The 16,837-nt window shown below is 48.9% G+C and overlaps 3 protein-coding genes and 1 pseudogene across 7 annotated transcripts in view; 2 read left to right on the plus strand and 2 right to left on the minus strand.

The window, feature by feature from the left end:
• Nucleotides 1-4,505, minus strand: part of CABP1 (calcium binding protein 1) — a 49,586-nt gene extending 45,081 nt beyond the window's left edge. For 2 of the 3 annotated variants that reach the window (XM_008707668.2, XM_040619840.1), the window contains exon 1: nt 4,220-4,505. The gene's annotated coding sequence lies outside the window, so the exon portion shown is untranslated. The remainder of the gene's footprint in view (nt 1-4,219) is intronic. The other variant, XM_040619839.1, reaches the window with a different exon arrangement.
• A 2,816-nt stretch (nt 4,506-7,321) lies between these two features.
• Nucleotides 7,322-10,385, plus strand: POP5 (POP5 homolog, ribonuclease P/MRP subunit). 2 transcript variants are annotated; one of them, XM_008707670.2, is made up of 5 exons: nt 7,322-7,479; nt 7,565-7,707; nt 9,250-9,399; nt 9,582-9,665; nt 9,733-9,874. In XM_008707670.2, exons 1-5 carry the CDS (start codon nt 7,460-7,462, stop codon nt 9,825-9,827), a joined length of 492 nt encoding a protein of 163 aa, XP_008705892.1. In that variant the 5' UTR covers nt 7,322-7,459; the 3' UTR covers nt 9,828-9,874. The 2 variants fall into 2 exon arrangements, with proteins under 2 accessions (XP_008705892.1, XP_008705891.1); XM_008707669.2 differs by having other exon boundaries at nt 7,323-7,479; nt 9,767-10,385.
• Nucleotides 10,386-11,825: 1,440 nt separating this feature from the next.
• The window catches only part of RNF10 (ring finger protein 10), a 31,762-nt gene continuing 26,750 nt past the window's right edge, over nt 11,826-16,837 (minus strand). Inside the window, exons 14-17 of one of the 2 annotated variants that reach the window (XM_040619842.1) lie at nt 16,253-16,353; nt 13,277-13,334; nt 13,021-13,179; nt 11,826-12,388 (exon numbers count right to left, since the gene is read on the minus strand). In XM_040619842.1, coding sequence (XP_040475776.1) covers nt 12,312-12,388; nt 13,021-13,179; nt 13,277-13,334; nt 16,253-16,353 — 395 coding nt within the window. In that variant the 3' untranslated portion in view covers nt 11,826-12,311. Of the gene's footprint in view, nt 12,389-13,020; nt 13,180-13,276; nt 13,335-16,252; nt 16,354-16,837 lie in introns of those variants that run through there. The other variant, XM_040619843.1, reaches the window with a different exon arrangement.
• Nucleotides 14,319-16,238, plus strand: LOC121100048 (annotated as a pseudogene).

Genomic DNA, 16,837 nt, shown 5'->3' on the forward strand with positions numbered 1-16,837 from the left:
GGCCCCCCCCCCCCCCCGCCCTGGCCAACAGTCCCAGCTGAACTCCCAGCCTGCAGCCAGCCATGCGGGTGAGGCCATTTCGGAGCCCTCGGGCCACCCCAGTGCGCCCAGCTGCCACCACATGAAGCAGAACAGCCCTGTCACGCCCCGAGAAATCCTACAAACATAAGTTGCTGCTTTAAGCCACGAAGCTTGGGGCTGATTTATTACACAACCATACGGAGCTGATCCTCGGTCTAAAAACTTCACAAAGCCACCCATGGCTCTCCCCACCCACCCCCAGCACCCTAGGCCAAGTCTCTCGTCTCCCTCCAGGCAGCGGCCGCCTCCTCACTGGCTCCCCTCCTTCGGCTCAGCCTCTTGATGTTCACTCACCCTCCTCCAAAGCCAGAGGGAAACTTCTAGCGCCCGATCACATTCTCCCAGCCTTCCAGACAGCAGCCGACCCGTTAGCGTGGGCAGCAAGGCCCTGAATGACCTGAGCCCATCCAGCTCTGCACCCCCGGCGCGCTTCACCCACACCTCCAGCCCCTACCGCTCACGCTTCCTATAACCCAGCACTACCACAAGTTGTCCATCTATCTAGAACACTCTTTCCGACTCCCCTTCTCTTCTCCTGGCTCTCTTTTGCCTCTGGGCCTCAGCTCAGACATCACCACCTCCAGGAAGCCTTCCCTGACCTCCCAGAATGAGTTAGGTACCTCCTCAGGGTACTTGTTCCCTTTCTCACCCTCATCATGGTAGCTGCCTCTGAATTGTTGACATTTTAACCACTGTCTTTCGCCGCACTGCGAGCAATTTCAGGGCAGGAACAAAGTCATCTTTGTGTTCTCAGAGCCTAGTACCGGCCTGGCACACAGCAAGCACCCAGGGAAACCCAGGGGAATTAGGGGTGAGAGCTGGGAATCACTTCACATCTCATATGGGACTGTGTTGGGGCCGGAGTAATGACTGTCAAGGCTCGGAGAGCGGAGCCCTCCCATGTGCCCAACGCCTGACTGCACCAACAGAAACGATTTGTCTGACTCGTCTGTCTCCCCAGTAAAGAGACAGTGACATGCAGTGGCTCCTTGTATGAGCTACGCAGGCGGGCAGCTCGGGTTTCAAATCCTGACTCTGCTACTCCTGGCTGTGTGACCCCGAAGAAGTGACTTCACCTCTCTGAGCACACTCCCCCCGTCTGTAACGTAGAGCACGATGATGGCTCCTCACAGAGAGGTATCGATGAGATGATACGGGTACAAATGCCTAGCACTGTGCCTGGCACACGGCAGGCGTTCAGCCAATGCCTTGGGAATGAATGAGGAAGGGATCTGGTAGTAAAACAATACTAATCATAATAGCACGCAAGTATTAACTTGATCAGTCTTCGCCGCCCCTGAAGCAGGTGGGAGCGATGATGGTGTGCATCGCACAGGTAATGAGATCGAGGCCCGAGAGCACACAGGTCCTCAGTAGTGGAGGCTAGATTTGAACCTAGACAGTCTGAGCCCTTTCACCTCCAACCACCATGCAGACGGCCTCTCAACACCCAAGGGCTGCTTCTCCTGTCAGCGTGGCTTCTAAGCAGCTTTGTGGCCTCAAGCACGTGAATCTCTCTCTGGGCCTCAGTTTCCCCACCTGCCAAGAGAGAACTGTAGGAGCCAGTGTTGAAGGCCACTTCCCATTGGCCTAAGAACCCAGGCCCTAGCCACTGTCTGGCCGGGGCTGGGGACCTGCTGACCCGCCAGCCCCAGCCGGGACCATATTTTCCATGGGCTGGACTGTCACAGAAGGTCACTGCGTATTGACCGCTGCACTGTCTCCCCACCTTGGGAGGAGTCTGGCCTCTGCTTATTCCTGTCCCCCTCCCCAGGGCCCCTGAGGAAAGCTGAGGCGGCCACCCCCAGATGTCTATTCCTGTCCCTGGCCTAGCGCCGTGCTGGGGAAGCAACAGCTATTTTGAGGCCCTTCTCCCTCCAAGCATAAGCGGTGGGAAGGCGCTGGGAACATCCCGAACTAGGAGGCCACCCGTCGCAGCCTCGCCCTGGATCTGGGCCACACCAGCCCCGCGGCTCTGCCCCTTTTTCCAGCTCTGGCGATGTGATCGGTTCTGATCACAGCCACCACAGTGGGATCACCCAGGAGAACCAAGTCCCAAGGACTTCTGCTAGAGGCTGGAGCACAGGGCGGCTGGGCCTTCCCCTTTCCGGAAAGGACTGAAGCAGCCACAGCTGGACACACCAGCTGCAAGGACCTGCTCTGAGCTTGAAATTGGGGAAGACAATGTTCGGGACAATAATATAAAAATACCGAACATTTCTTGAGCGCTTGTGATGAGACAGGCCTGTTCCAAGCACTTGACATGGAGGTAAGTCATTTAATCTTCACAGAGAGGAAAACCTCATGAGGTTCAGAGAGGGTAAGTGGCTTGCCCAAGGTCACACAGATGGTGCGTGGCTGAGTCAGGACTTGAACACAGGCAAGCTGGCCCCAGAGTCCATGCTTTTAACCCTCTGAACCTTGCTTTTCTTCCCTCTGAAAGTTGCAAGCCCAGGGGCCTAATATAAATTAGGAGAATGAGCACTGGCTTGAGAGCCAACGCCCCTCGTCATTCCCAGTCACATGGCTGGCCACCCCACGCAGTGAGTTCAACTTCCTCACCTGCAGAATGAGGGTGCTGTTACCCGCTCCCAGGGTTGACGTAAGGGTTAGCAATAACACGCGCTGGGGACTCAGAAACTCCTCTAAATTATGAAACTAACATAGCACCTGGTAGAAGAGTACGGCACAAAAGGGGACCCAGTAAAAAGGGAGTTCCCCCTTCTACTCCACACCCATGCACATAAAGACAGAGAAGTTATACCCGCATAGGGACTTAGAATATGGGCTTGGCACTGCTGCTTACTATCTATGTGAAGCTTGGGCAAATTCCCTGTTCCCTCTCGGCCTCCGTTTCCCCACCTGTAAATGAGTTACTAAAATTAAAATATCTCATGTGAAGGGTAGCTGTGAGGGTTAAGTGAGTCAATCTATGTAAAGTGTTTAGAACATTCTCTGGCACACGGTTGTCCGATAAATATACACATACAGTGCGTCCTTTCTGATAGACACTGAGATAGCCTCGTGCTCTCGCAAACAATACCGCAAGACGCATCCTCGTTCACCTGGCATTTGGCACTAGAGCAAGATCTCTGTGGGATGAATTCCTGGCAGAGAAATTGCTGGGTCAAACCGTAGTGCCCTTGTAATTTCAATTAATTTTTGGATGAGTGAATCCTCGCAGCAGGCAGGGCAGTGAGGACGAGGGAGGGGTGAGATGCAGTGTTCTGTCTCTGAGGCCCGGGGAGGGCCATGTCTGCCCCCCAGAACCTGAAGGACGCAGCAGCTCCCTAAGCCCCTGGCCAAGCAGATGGAGGGCTGAATTTTATACAGATTGTTCCCATAAAGGTTTTATGGGAACTGGTTGATTGGATTAGAGGGGCAGGAGCCCCTAACGAGCAACAGCTGCTTAACAAAATGTTGAAGCAGATACAATTTTCCTTTACCACCATCCACCATGGCAGCATCCATGCCCCTGGTAGGGACCCGTGGATGCCCGAGTCACCTCAGAATGACACCCCAATCGGGTTCACCTTCTCCAACATCCTTCCAGGTCCCAGACATCCTGGAAGAGGTAGAGAGCAAGGGGTTAAGAGCACAGGTGTGGGGGGAAAACAAAAGGTCTTTTGTCTGCTGAAATTACTGTGTGACCTTGGACAAATGACAAGTCATTTGCTCCCTGACCTCAGAGAAGAATGGGGCCTACCCTCCAGGGCTTGTCCCGAGGGCTAAAGGAAGTCAAACACAAGGTGCTCACGCAGTGCCCAGCACACAGTGAGAGCCTAATACGTGGAAGCCCTGAAGATACAGATGAAGAATAAAGGCAGCTACTCTGGACCCCAACCCAGAAGGACCTGGGGACAAGGTACACAGTGGTAGCCTCCCATCCCCATCTAAAGACAGCGATTTAGCAATTGCCCGAACCACGTCCTAGGGAATGTTCCAGATGTCCCAGTCTGCAAAATGGGATGTGTGACTTACGTTTCCAAGTAAGTTTTAAAGGCCTTGCCAAAGCTAATTTTCCATTTTGTGTCTGATCCAAAAGGTCAAATGGGAACTCTGAAATGCGAAGAAGGCACTCGAAGGAAGTTTCCCAAGCACCCCCACCTTCCCCTTATTTATCTGATCTGGGACCTACCCTTCAGAGAAGTCCCAGGAGTAACAACAGCAAGCACCCCCACCGATCCAGGAAGAACCGGAATCAGGTAGGTGCCCAGGTTCCGGGTCGGATCGCGATGAACCTACTCCCGCCCGAGTTTTGTGCCTGTGAGTTGGAGCCTCCGCGCTGTAAGGTGGGGATGACACCGGCGCTCTGGGCGCGCGGTTCGAGGAGACACTGCGGGTGAGCGCCCCGCCGGGCAGGCATCCCGGGGCCCGCACCGCCGAGGCACAGGCGCGCCGCCGCCGAGCGCGTCCGCGGCCGGGGAGGAGGCAGGCGCCGTCCACGCCTCCACCGGCGGATTCCCCCGCGGCCTCCCGCGCCGCGCGGCGGGGACCCGGGTGATTGCAAACAGCCGCCGGCCTCATTAGGAGACGTGTAATTAGCGGCTGGCGGAGCCGGAGCCGGCACGGGCTAATTACCGCGGGGAGCGGGCCGCGCCGCCCACGCCGCCGCCGGGCCTCGGCGGGTGTCTGGACCCCCAGTGCGGCCGGCAGGGGACCCAGACCCGGTCCGGAGGAGGGGAGGCCCGGGACTGCCCGGTGCGCTTGCTCCGGGGGCTACGCCTGCGGGGTGGGGGTGGGGGTAGATCATTCACTCAAAACCGCGAGGACTGTGCCCTCCCCGTGCCGGGCGTTTCGCCCACGCTATCTCGTTTATCTCCTCTTCACTCACGAGCGAGGAAGCACCGTCATCCTGTTGCACGGATGAGGAAACTGAGGTCTAGGGACGTGAATTAACCTCCCCGGCGGCAAGTGGCCGGAACATAGGCGACAGGCAAAACCGTACCAGGACAGCAGCCGCGCAGGCGAGAGTAAGGACTCGAGTCGGATGGCCTTGGATTCGAATTCTAATCCAGCTCTTTACTCGATGTGACTTTGGTCTGAGCCCCAACTGCATCAATGAAATGGGTGTGCTGTTGGGATTAAGTGAGTTGAAAGCTAGGAAGCGTTGGAGTTATTTTAGGGACGCGAGGCAGAGAAAGCGGCGCTCTGAGGCTCTTTCTTTTCTCCGCGCACAACGGGCCTCTGACGCCCCCTGCTGGCCAAAGGGGGACACCGGCGAGACTGTTTTTGGATGGGGAGAAAGCGTAGACACAAGTCCCTCAGCAGGGCCACTGCTCTCCGGCCTCACGGGCTCCCCTCTTCCCCTCCTCCCCTTCCTTCCTCGGCATCCCTGTTTTAAGGTGGCAGAGAGTTGAGAGATGGGAAAATTGAAGATTCACTCCAGACTTTGCAAATACTTGGCCTCCCTTCATGGACCTCAAAGGGCCAGCCAATTTTACGATTCTACAAATACGGATGGGTACAAAAACCAAGTCACAAAGCTGTGCACCAGCTTGCTGGGTATAACAAAAAACAAAACAAAAACAAACAAACAAACAAAAAAAAAAAAAAACAACTGGAACTAATCTGAATGTCTATCATGGGAATATTGAATTTAGCAGTGTTGTATCCAAACAGTGCAATACCGTGCAGCTGAAAAGTAACATTGCAGAATGATTGACATGAAAACATAGTCAAACAAGAATGAATCTTACAGACGTTATGTTGAGCAAAAAGACACACACACACACACACAGAAACATGTTGTTGGATTTTTATATAAAGTTCAAGAACAGGTGGCTCAGTTAGTTAAGCAGCCGCCTTCAGCTCAGGTCAGGATCCCAGACCCAGCCCTGAATCCGGCTCCCTGCTCAGCCGGGAGCCTGCTTCTCCCTCTCCCTTTGCCCTTCCCCCCTTTCTTGTGCTCTCGCGTTCTCTCTCTCTCTCAAATAAATTTAAAAAACAAAATCTTTAAAAATAAAGTTCAAGAACAGGCAAAGCTGATCTTACCATGATAGAAGTCAAAACAGAGGCTACTTTTGGAAAGGTTTTGACTGGGAAGACAGCAAGGAGCCTTCTTGGGTGTGGAAATGCTCCCTATTAGTTTGGGTGGTAGTTACAAAAGTCTACACATATGTAAAAATTCATTGAGCCTTACACTTAATATGTACTTTATGCATAGGAGACCTCAACAATTCAGTTGTAAAAAAAAGATATTCAAGCAAAAAAAAAAAAAGTGCTAAACAGTTTGATCCTATTCATAATAAGAAAATAAAAGGAAAAATAAAATTTACATAGAGCAGCAGTTCTAAGTTTGTTGTCTCAGGATCCCTTTATGTTCTTAAATTATTGAGGATCCCAAAGAGCTTTTGTTTTTATAGGATACACTGATACTCATCGTGGATATTAAAACTGAGAAATGCAAAGATTCCAAGTAAATAGAGCAAAATAAAACTGAGAAGTGTTTAAAACGCAACACAAAAATTCCATCAGCCATCAGAGTGATAATGTCAGCACATGTCACATAGTCTCTGGAAAACTTTCCTGTCCCCTCTGAGAAAGTGAAAAAGGCAAATAACATCTTAGTATTACTATGAAAGTAATTTGACATTGGGGACACCTGGAAAGAGTCTCAGAAAACCCAGCGGTCCCTGGACCTCACTTTGAGGCCCGCTGGCACATGGGGAAAGAAAATACACTACGTGATAAATTATTCTCTCTCCATGCTGAGATTATAATTTATTTTTATTTCCTTGTTTGTACTTTTCTGTTTGAAAAAAATGTAAAATATAACAACCACGGATTGTTTTTGCAAAAGCCGAGGCAACACCGGTTTCCATAAGACTGTTGAAAGACCCAAACAGTAATAATATGTGTAGCTGTACGAAAAAATTAAACCGAGCTCCAACCTGAAACTAAGGGTCTGATTTTCCGTGTCAATCCTGAGCGTGTAAATGCAGGGCTTGCCCTCAAAAGTTCTGCCGTCTAGCTTAGGGCGCGAATGTAAGTGCATACACAACTTTATTGCAAGATAATAGAAACTAAATATCCCGAGAGCCCCAAATGCAGCGGCGGCATCCTACACAACTGCAAACTCTGGCAAGTTGCAGAAACACCCATCTCAACCATACGCCAATCGATCGCGGATCTCCACCCCCAAACACCTAACTTAGCGTGGCTGTCAGCAGGACGCACGCGCTCTACAAACGTAGAGGGAGGCAGGGCTTAAGGGAGACGGACACTGGGTTCGGCCTACCAACCCTCTAGCCCCGCCCTCTTACCCTGCTTCCCTCTCTGAGCGGTTGCAAGACTGCGGAGGGTAATTTCCCATTGGCAGCCAGTAAAACCGCTGATTTCCGGTTTGGGCGCAGGGCCGCAGGGCGCCAAGGCCGCCATGGTGCGGTTCAAGCATAGGTAAGGACCCCCTGCCCGACACCCGCTACGCTGCCGGGTCCCCGCGGCCTCGGCCCCGCGCTCACTTCTCTGCTACCCGCCACAGGTACCTGCTCTGCGAAGTGGTGTCTGATGACCCCCGCTGCCGCCTGAGTCTTGAGGACCGAGTGCTGGGCGGCCTCATACGGGACACGATCAGCCGCGTGCACGGGACTTTCGGCGCAGCCTCCTGCTCCATCGGCTTCGCGGGTGCGAGGGTGCTGGGGAGCTAGGCGCACGGCGGGATTGGGAGGGAACAGGGGCCGAAAGAGGGAGAAAGAAAGGGCGCGAGTGACCGCAGGAGCTTCCAAACCCGATACACAGCCCTCGCTGTACAGTATCGTCCTCTTGAGGCCACTCGGTGCCTGAGCCCGAGTCTGAACGAGTCCGAGGTTAGGCGGAGAGCTAAAAGCAGAAGGCAGTGGCACTTTGGGCAAAAATCTGCTTTACCTATTTCATGTGTGTATATTGGGGATTGTGATTGAATTGAGTAGGATAATGAATTAAATGGGGGAAGCCGTGTATAGTTCCGAGTTACTTGGTTACATTGACGCCCCATGGGGGAAAAATTGTCAAAATCATCCCTAAAAAGCCCTTAATAGGGCAGATAAAATACAGAACCCACCACCGTATGTAAATGAGGAAGAGGATTCTTCTGACAGGCACGGTATTTTTTTTTTTTAAAGTGTGTTTGTTTTACGATTTTACTTTAAGATTGTATTTATTGGAGAGACAGATAGCCAAAGAGAGCAGGAGCAGGGAGGAGAGGGAGAAGCAGGCTGCCGGTTGAGCAGGGAGCCTGACACAGGGCTCCATCCCAGGACTCTGGGATCATGATCTGAGCTGAAGGCGGATGGTTAGCCGACGGAGCCACCCAGACTCCCCTAGCCACGCTATTATTTAAATTCATTACCTCTTTTACCCTTTGCTTAAAATTGAATACTGGAGAATTACATGCACATAGGCACGCACACTTACATTGGGTCATTCTCTGCCTCTTCAAGAACGTAGAGTCCAGTTACAATAGAACCTGTTTCTCAGGGGGCACCTGGTGGCTCAGTCCCTTAAGCATCTGTTTTTGGCTCAGGTCATCATCCCATAGTCCTGGGATTGAGTCTGGGGCTCCCTGCTCACGGAGAACCTGCTTCTCCCTTTCCCTCTGCCTGCTGCTCCCCCTGCTTGTGCTGTCAAATAATAAAATCTTAAAAAACAAAACGAAAAACCTGTTTAGCCAAGGGGATCTCTGCCAGTCCCAACCCCATTTGTCAGCTGATCAGTCGATTAGAAGAGCATTTAAAATATTTAAAATTCCAGGGGCGCCTGGGTGGCACAGCGGTTGAGCGTCTGCCTTCGGCTCAGGGCGTGATCCTGGCATTCTGGGATCGAGCCCCACATCAGGCTCCTCCGCTATGAGCCTGCTTCTTCCTCTCCCACTCCCCCTGCTTGTGTTCCCTCTCTCGCTGGCTGTCTCTATCTCTGTCAAATGAATAAATAAAATCTTTAAATAAATAAATAAAATAAAATATTTAAAATTCAAATTCATTTACCAGTTCTGAGTGGTGTGCAAAGCCCTGGTGTGGTTTATCCCTTTCCATAAGTGAAGGTCTGTCCTAAGGTTTTTTTCCTTCGGAGATTTGTTTTTACTCACTGATGTATCCCAAATGCCACTGCCTGGCACATTGTAGACTCTTACTTACTCTTAAGATTTGTAAACGAATCCAGAGTTTCCTAAAATGTTGTTTTTCCCTGTAGTGCGATACCTCAATGCCTATACCGGAATAGTGCTGCTTCGATGCCGGAAGGAATTCTACCAACTTGTGTGCTCAGCTCTTCCTTTCATCACATACTTGGAGAACAAAGGACACCGTTACCCGTGTTTCCTCAACACCTTACACGTGGGAGGTAGGGGTGCATGTGGTGTGGCTGCTGCTTTTCAATAGTAACAGGTCCAGGGGTCAGTCTTGACAGGCAGGTGGGTCTTCCTGCTGTCCTGCCAAGAACAGGCGGCTTTCACCTAGCTCGGAAAGTCTTTGAGGCAGGCACCTGTCACGAGCGATTGACCACAGAGCTCTTCCATGTGCCAGGTACAATTAGAACGTGTCAGAAGTTCCTGATAAACTACAACAGGAGACAGCTGTTGATGCTGTTGCAGAACTGCACTGAGGAAGGTAAGCAACATTAGCCCCGTGCCCGCTGAGCAGTAACTAGCCTGGCTGGGTGCGAGCTCCCTCCCAGAGACCTTTCGTCCCTGCTCTGCCTGCCTTTGCAGAACGGGAAGCCATCCAGAAGTCTGTCACCAGAAGCTGTTTGCTAGAGGAGAGGTCAGATGAGGAGGAGCTTTCAGACAGTGGCGGCGAGGGGGCTGCCGAAGCAATGGAGTGAACCCCTCTGCAGGCTGTGCTGGGCCCGAGATTCAGGGCCCCCTTGTTGGAACAGGACATTCTGGGAGGCAGCAGCGTCCGGTAGTTTGCCACGCTGGATGACTGCCGACCACAGGCCAAGGTATCAGCTCCAAATGGAGGACCTGTTCACCTTTACCAGTGCTGCCTGGTTACGTGGTTCTGCAGGTGGTGAACCCCCAGTAGTTACAGACGTCTCTGTATCTAATTGCCTGGCTGAGAATAAGTTTAATAAATGTATTTGGTGGGGTTCCTGGGGACTCAGTTAAGCATCCGACTCTTGGTTTCATCATGATCTCACAGTCGTGGGATTGAGCCCCGAGTCGGGCTCTGTGCTCAGCATTCAGGCTGCTTTGGATTCTCTCTCCCTCTCCCCATCTCCTGCTCTCTCACTCAAATAAAATCTTATTACGATATGTTACTCATCACACAGTGCATCATTAGCTTCACTCAAAATCTTAAAAAAATAAAATGTACTCGGCTTCTGTAGCGTTTAGCGTATTTGAGAAGTTCAAGCTTGGCCAGGTCTCCTTCCCCCTCTATCCCTGGCCTCAGTGGGAAGACTGGCTCCCAATGAATGATGCTAGATGTACAGCCTCCCACTTGAGGCCTTGTGCCCCAACCCCTAGGTTGAACCCTAAGCAATCCAGGTTATTGAGTAGAAGTATTAGTGAGACATGGCAACTGAACTGGCACAAGTCTATAGCTGGTCTCCATACTGACCCATGGGGCCTTAAAAATACCAGATTGCGGGGCGCCTGGGTAGTGCAGTCATTAGGCGTCTGCCTTCGGCTCAGGGCGTGATCCCGGCGTTCCGGGATTGAGTCCCACATCGGGATCCTCCACTGGGAGCCTGCTTCTTCCTCTCCCACTCCCCTGCTGTGTTCCCTCTCTCGCTGGCTGTCTCTCACATAAATAAATAAAAAAATCTTAAAAAAAAAAAAATACCAGATTGCTTACCAGTCCTTAGGTAACAGGATAACAAACACAGTTCTTGCATTTTTCTTTTGAGCGGGGGCGGGGGGGGGGGAACACACAGATACACAAAACCTGGCCTTGCCTGACATTGCCTGCCAACTTCCTGTAGTTTTCTGCAGTTTGGCCCTTCCCTGTCTTCCCCCTGCTGGGCCACCGAAGAGGAGTGACACTGCCACACTCACAGAGGTTACGAGGGTTTGGATCCACTACTTAATAATGACATTTCTAGGATGTGTTTTCTTGTGTAACAAAACATGTTATTCAAAGTCCCTTATATATTTAACAAAGATCTGTAATGTTTGCTTCAACACGTCCCCTCATTTTCAGGGCTGAAACACCCTCATGCACCCAGGACAGTTCCTGTCCCAGGATTTCTGAACTCTTTCTTTTAAGAAGGACAGGTAAAGCTAAGCCCAATTCAAGAACCCCTTAGGCCTGACACTAGGAAAGACACTGCCCCACGACGGCAGAGTGCCCAGGCTCGGAGTAGCTGTTACTTTAACCTATTTAAGAAGTGTGTCTAACCTGTAATGAACTTTAAAAAACCAGAAAGCTCACGTTGCTTGTGCAGGTGATTTATTGCAACTCTTTGCCTTCACATTCTTATACTAAAGGTCACTTTATTAAGCAGCAAAATAATTCCCATCACTCAAATTCCGCTCAAAGCAAGGCAGAGACTGCGCTAGACAACAGGGAGGCCGTGGGTACCACCACTGCTTTCAAACCTGCCCGGCTCTGCCTCTGGGTGCGCCAGACTCCTCTGCTCCTACAACTCAGGCCACTCGCTCGAAACAAGCTTCGTGTAACGGGTGGCAGGTTCCAGGGCTGCTTTAGTGACAATTACAGCTTTCCTTGCCAAATGAGCCACATGCAAGATGTAAAACCCTCTAGCACACAGTAAGCAACACAGCCTGGCCATTTCTCTCAAGAAAAACTGCAATTCAAGCCGGGTGTCCTAAATCCATTTTATTCCCATCCTCTGTTTTTTTTTAACAAGAGGAAAACTAAACAGGAAAGACTCAACTATTTTTAAAGGACACACTGAGCGGTGTGTTGAAACCATGATGCCCTGATATGTTGTCAGCAGGGCAGTGCTAGAACACTCTGGGCTGTTCCAAGGGATAGTGAAGGGACTCAAACTTATTTGGGTTGAGAAAAACTAATTATACACATGCGTCAAAAAGACTAACCCTGATGATAAACTAAAAATCGTGGCAGGAAGAGATCTCTTGTGAGTGTCAATACTTTATTTTGGTGTAAAGACGGGAAGCTGGAAAATACACTGTATTTAAAATTTTCTTGGTTCCCCCTCACGCTGTGGAAACCCCCTCCCCCCAGAGCTAATCTGTTCAAACTCAAATACTTAAAAATTACAGCAGCAAAACAAAAGCACAGAAAAAAGAAAACCAGATGGAGAAGGTAGCCGGGACAGTAGTGTCACTTGGTGTGGACGACTGAGGTGCTGAAGAGGAGCTTTTGTTTCTGTTTTTTTCTTTTCTTTCCTCCTTTCTCTTCTAAATGGAAACACAAAAAGAGCTTAGTTTTGAGTGCCATCCCCTTGCCCCCAGCCAGTTTTCACTCCCGAGAGTCCCAGAGTGGCAGCGAAGGTTCTAGGACCAGGACTGCCTGGATCGATACCAGTCCTTGCGTGCTCCAGGCATTTGTCTGGGCAAGTCCCTTTACGTCCCCAGACCCATTTCCTCATCTGCTCTACCCGGGATAGTTCTACCCATTTAATTCAGTTGTGGGGAGAATAAACGGAGCACAATGCCAGTCACAGAGAAGGCACACCGTAAATGCTAATGTTCTCATCTAACCGAATAACCAGAGTGCTGTGGGCTTTAAACCCGACTTCTGCATCTATTAGCCACCCACTACCAAACTCAGGATTCTAAAATCTACTCTCCACTACTCTTTCTTAGAAGGGAAAAAATAAAGAGTTTTTCAGAATTTCACAACCAGGCCTCAAGAATTAATGTGGGGTGGCAAAAAGGTCCTATCTGACATACCAAAGGAACTATTAGCCGACACTAGCACGTGAACGTACAGGCTCAGAGAAAAATGCCTGACTAATCAGTGATGTCTGCCACTGGATCCAGGTGGGAATGACAACCCTGTACCGAGCACTCCATCTCTTTGCCTTTACCAGAGAGGGGATCTGAAGTAGCTGGTGTGTCCAGTTTCATGAAGGCTGCTTCAATAGCTTGGCTGAAGGAATTTTGGAAACTGGGCACAGGAACACGGTCTGAATTATCACTCTCCCCATCACTGTCCACAGGAGCGGGAGGAACTAAGCTGTTTTCATCTATAAAATACCAGTGTCACAATTTTAGAGACGATTCTAGAGATTTCGACTTTCTGAAAGGGACCAAATTCCCTCTCCAACAGAAGGTCATTCTCACCTTTTTTTGGAGCAGTTTTGGGCCACACGTCTGCTTTTGCTTTTCCAACCCTCAGCATCTGCCAAAATGGGAAAGGGGAGAGAAGAATTTAAGCAACCAGTCCAATCTCTTTTCCAGACTTATGTCTTGACACTAACTGGCTAGGAGAACAAAGAACAATCACCTCTGGAGAAAAGGATTTTCCAGGTCCTTTTTTCCTCAACATACCATTTTGGTCATGTTCTCTATATCCTGACCAGCAGAACTAGCAGTGAAACTCCCGAAGTGGAAGACCACAGGCTGTTTTGTTGGCTAGGAAACACGTAAGGAATAGTGCAGAGACAGCACAAGAGGTTCTTACTCTGACTCTCAAGTTGGGAATCCTGACTGTGTGCCATTCCCCACTTCTGGTAAGTTTTCCTGCTCTTCTTGGGACCCCTAAAAACATAAACCTCTTGGAATAAGCAATTTAAAAATGAACCACCTGGCTACTGAACTCCAGTTACTTAAGGCCAAGAAAACCAGAATAAATTTAACTTTACCCTGAAACTGCTTCAACAGCCTTCATTACCTTTCAGTCTTTGCCTTTCCAATGGCTCAATTAACTTTTAGATCCAGCCATAGACCAGGTTCCTCCATGTACAGCAAAATTAGAATGATCCCTCCTGCCCCTGAATGAGGAACTCTTTTATCTCATCTGGCCAAGGCCAGCTTCTTAATTATTGAGGGCCAGTGTGAGTCCTACTGCCACACATGCCATGCTCAAAACGGGGGGAATTTTATTCCTGGAAAAATACCAAAAGACAAGCTCCACAAGATTCAAGTAGGAATGCCTTGTCCTAAAGTGAGGTACGATATTATTCAAATGTCCATGTCTCGCCATCCTCTCCTGATCCCTCCTGCTCCTGCCTTGTGAACTCTTTTATCTCATCTGGCCAAGGCCAGCTTCTTAATTATTGAGGGCCAGTGTGAGTCCTACTGCCACACATGCCATGCTCAAAACGGGGGGAATTTTATTCCTGGAAAAATACCAAAAGACAAGCTCCACAAGATTCAAGTAGGAATGCCTTGTCCTAAAGTGAGGTACGATATTATTCAAATGTAGTTGGACTGGCAGAGGTTGATTTCAATGAATCATCTTCCTTTATCATGTACCACTCTGATGACCTCTTCCCTTGGTCTCTGGGCGTTTGGGATCCAAATAATATGGCATCTGAATCACCTTACTCTTAAAAGGTCATTAAAATATCTATCACCTATGTTTTATTCTTGCCAGAAATGTTTGAATGTTTAACCCGAATCTACTCATGAAAAAAGAAACCAACAAATCCAAACTATAGGACTCTATATATACAACAACTGGCCTGGATGCTTCAAAAATATCCATGGCATAGGAAGAAAAAAGAGAGAGAGAGAGGCTAGAGAAACTGTTATAGATCAAAGGAGACTACAGGGACTTGACAAATACATTCAACGAGCAATCTTTGACTGGACCTGACTGAAAACAATACAGGACCCTTGAGACAAATGGAGAAACAGAAATACATACTACATGAGGTATTCAATCAGCTGAATTTCTCTGATGTGGTCATGACAACTGTGGTTATACAGAAGCATTGTCTTTTGGGGGGCCACTTATCTCATATTTGGTGGTGAACTGTCATTCATGAGGTCTATAACTTACTTTCAACATAGTAAAACAGTAAAAAGAAAGCAAATACAGCAAAATGCTAACAACTGGTGAAAGGAAAGCATTCATTACACTATTCCTTTAACACTTGTTGAATTTGAAGTCGCTCACCATTTAATGCTGAAAAAAACGCAATGGCAATAACACTTAGTTTAAAAAAACAACTTGAGCATTTGACATAACTCCTGAGAGCCACCCACGTAACTGTCACCTCTGAAGCCTGCCAGTTAATATTCAGGATTGCTCTCAATTTTTTCTTCCTCCTTGACTTCAGGACTCTCCTTACCAAAGTCCAGTTCCTGCTTATTTCTCAGCACACGCTGCCATTTGTTGTGAGAAACATCCATTATCACCTGCTCTAAAGAGCTGTTTAGCTAATGATTCCAAGCAAGCCCCGAAGAAGTTAATACACTCCTCACGGGGGTGCTTGGCAAGCTGTCCATCCACCTTCCTTAGTTATCTCAATGCAGGAATGCTGAGTGTTGGTTTGTTCTTTTGAAGATTATTAAGTGATCTGACATCCTTTTGCCTCGTGCATCCGAGAGCACAAGCTGGGTCACCAGCAGCTCTACCAGAGCCATCCGAGGAAATTAGCCAGGGTTCTCATTCCTGCTGCATTTGCTCAAACCCACACGGTCTGAGATGCGGAAACAGGGCCTCAGTATGTGTCACCAGTGTTTGCATCAGTACGCGGAAGGATACAGGCCTCAGTAAATTGGATTAAGTGAACTTCCTTGAATGGGTCATCCAAGAAACCTACCTTAATGCTAACTTGTTGTACATAAAACAAAAATACTTCAATTATTGGGGGGGAGGGGGATCTGACAGCAAATGTCACTAACCTAGTGTTCCTCTAACCCAGCTGCCTAAGAAAGCTGGTCTGGCTAGTTATAGGACAACCAAGACAACCTTTCCCTTCCCAAAGTGAAGAGGAATGGTTTATTATATGTAACAGATACACACTACCTGAATCCAAGGTCCTAGAACTAGGGAGCAGCTAAAATTGACTGATGTCTCCCCAGCCTCTAGAACAGTGCTCAGTATCCAAGTATCTAATGATTTATTAAATAACTGAAGCTCTGATTCTCCCTCAGCTACTCTTGGCCTCTTTCCTTGGTAAGTCTATACAATAACATCTGAGACTAAATCCATGAGAGTTCCTCTTTAAAAAGCTTTCCACGATTATTACCATCCATGCAACATTAGCCTGTAAGTCTCTCCTTCACCAATGGAAAGATTTCCAGAAAGAACAAGCAGCAGAGTTCATGTTAGATACCTTTGGGCTGTTTTACAAGCAAAAGATTTACCTGGGCAAAGGAAGGGAAGGGAGAGTCTTCTTCCAGACTCCCAACGCAGAATGAAGGACTGCCCTGACTGGCAGTGGGTGACAGAGGGGTCAGCAGAAAGTCTGAAAGGAAACCAGAGACCTGATTATGTAAGTCAAGCTCCAAAGAGCTAGTCTGTTCCTAACAAGAGAGAAAAGATGAACCCTGAATCAGGTCTGGATAATTACCAGCCCCACCTCAAAAAGCAAACCTAATCCAATTTCAACTCTGCCATGTTCTTATAAAGTCAAGAACATGGTCCACTATTCACACTAGTGATCTAGGGAGAGAAAAGTGTAGTAGTCACAGTAATACTAGAAAGCATGGCAGAATCTATTCCCACACTAAGAAAAACCCTTTACAAAGCAGCTGACTCTCCAGGCCTAGGTACTGGGGACTATCATGGACTAGTTTTATGTGAATGAACAAGTTCCAAGAAAAAGATAAAATGTAATCAGGTCAGCGTTTATGTTCCGGCTAGATGTCTCTGACCTGGGGATATTCAGTGAGAATACAAAACACACACACACACACACACAGATAAAATCTAGTATGAAGATGCAAGCT

Source organism: Ursus maritimus, unplaced genomic scaffold (assembly GCF_017311325.1).
Source record: "Ursus maritimus isolate PB19 unplaced genomic scaffold, ASM1731132v1 scaffold_33, whole genome shotgun sequence".
Taxonomy (NCBI): Eukaryota; Metazoa; Chordata; class Mammalia; order Carnivora; family Ursidae; genus Ursus; species Ursus maritimus.

Excerpts from the sequence above, each read along its gene's own strand:
- POP5 (XM_008707669.2), top strand. The coding sequence starts at position 7,460 with ATGGTGCGGTTCAAGCATAG. Across the intron at positions 7,480-7,564 it reads ATGGTGCGGTTCAAGCATAG|GTACCTGCTCTGCGAAGTGG; the intron begins GTAAGGACCCCC and ends TACCCGCCACAG. Across the intron at positions 9,666-9,766 it reads GCAGAACTGCACTGAGGAAG|AACGGGAAGCCATCCAGAAG; the intron begins GTAAGCAACATT and ends CTGCCTTTGCAG.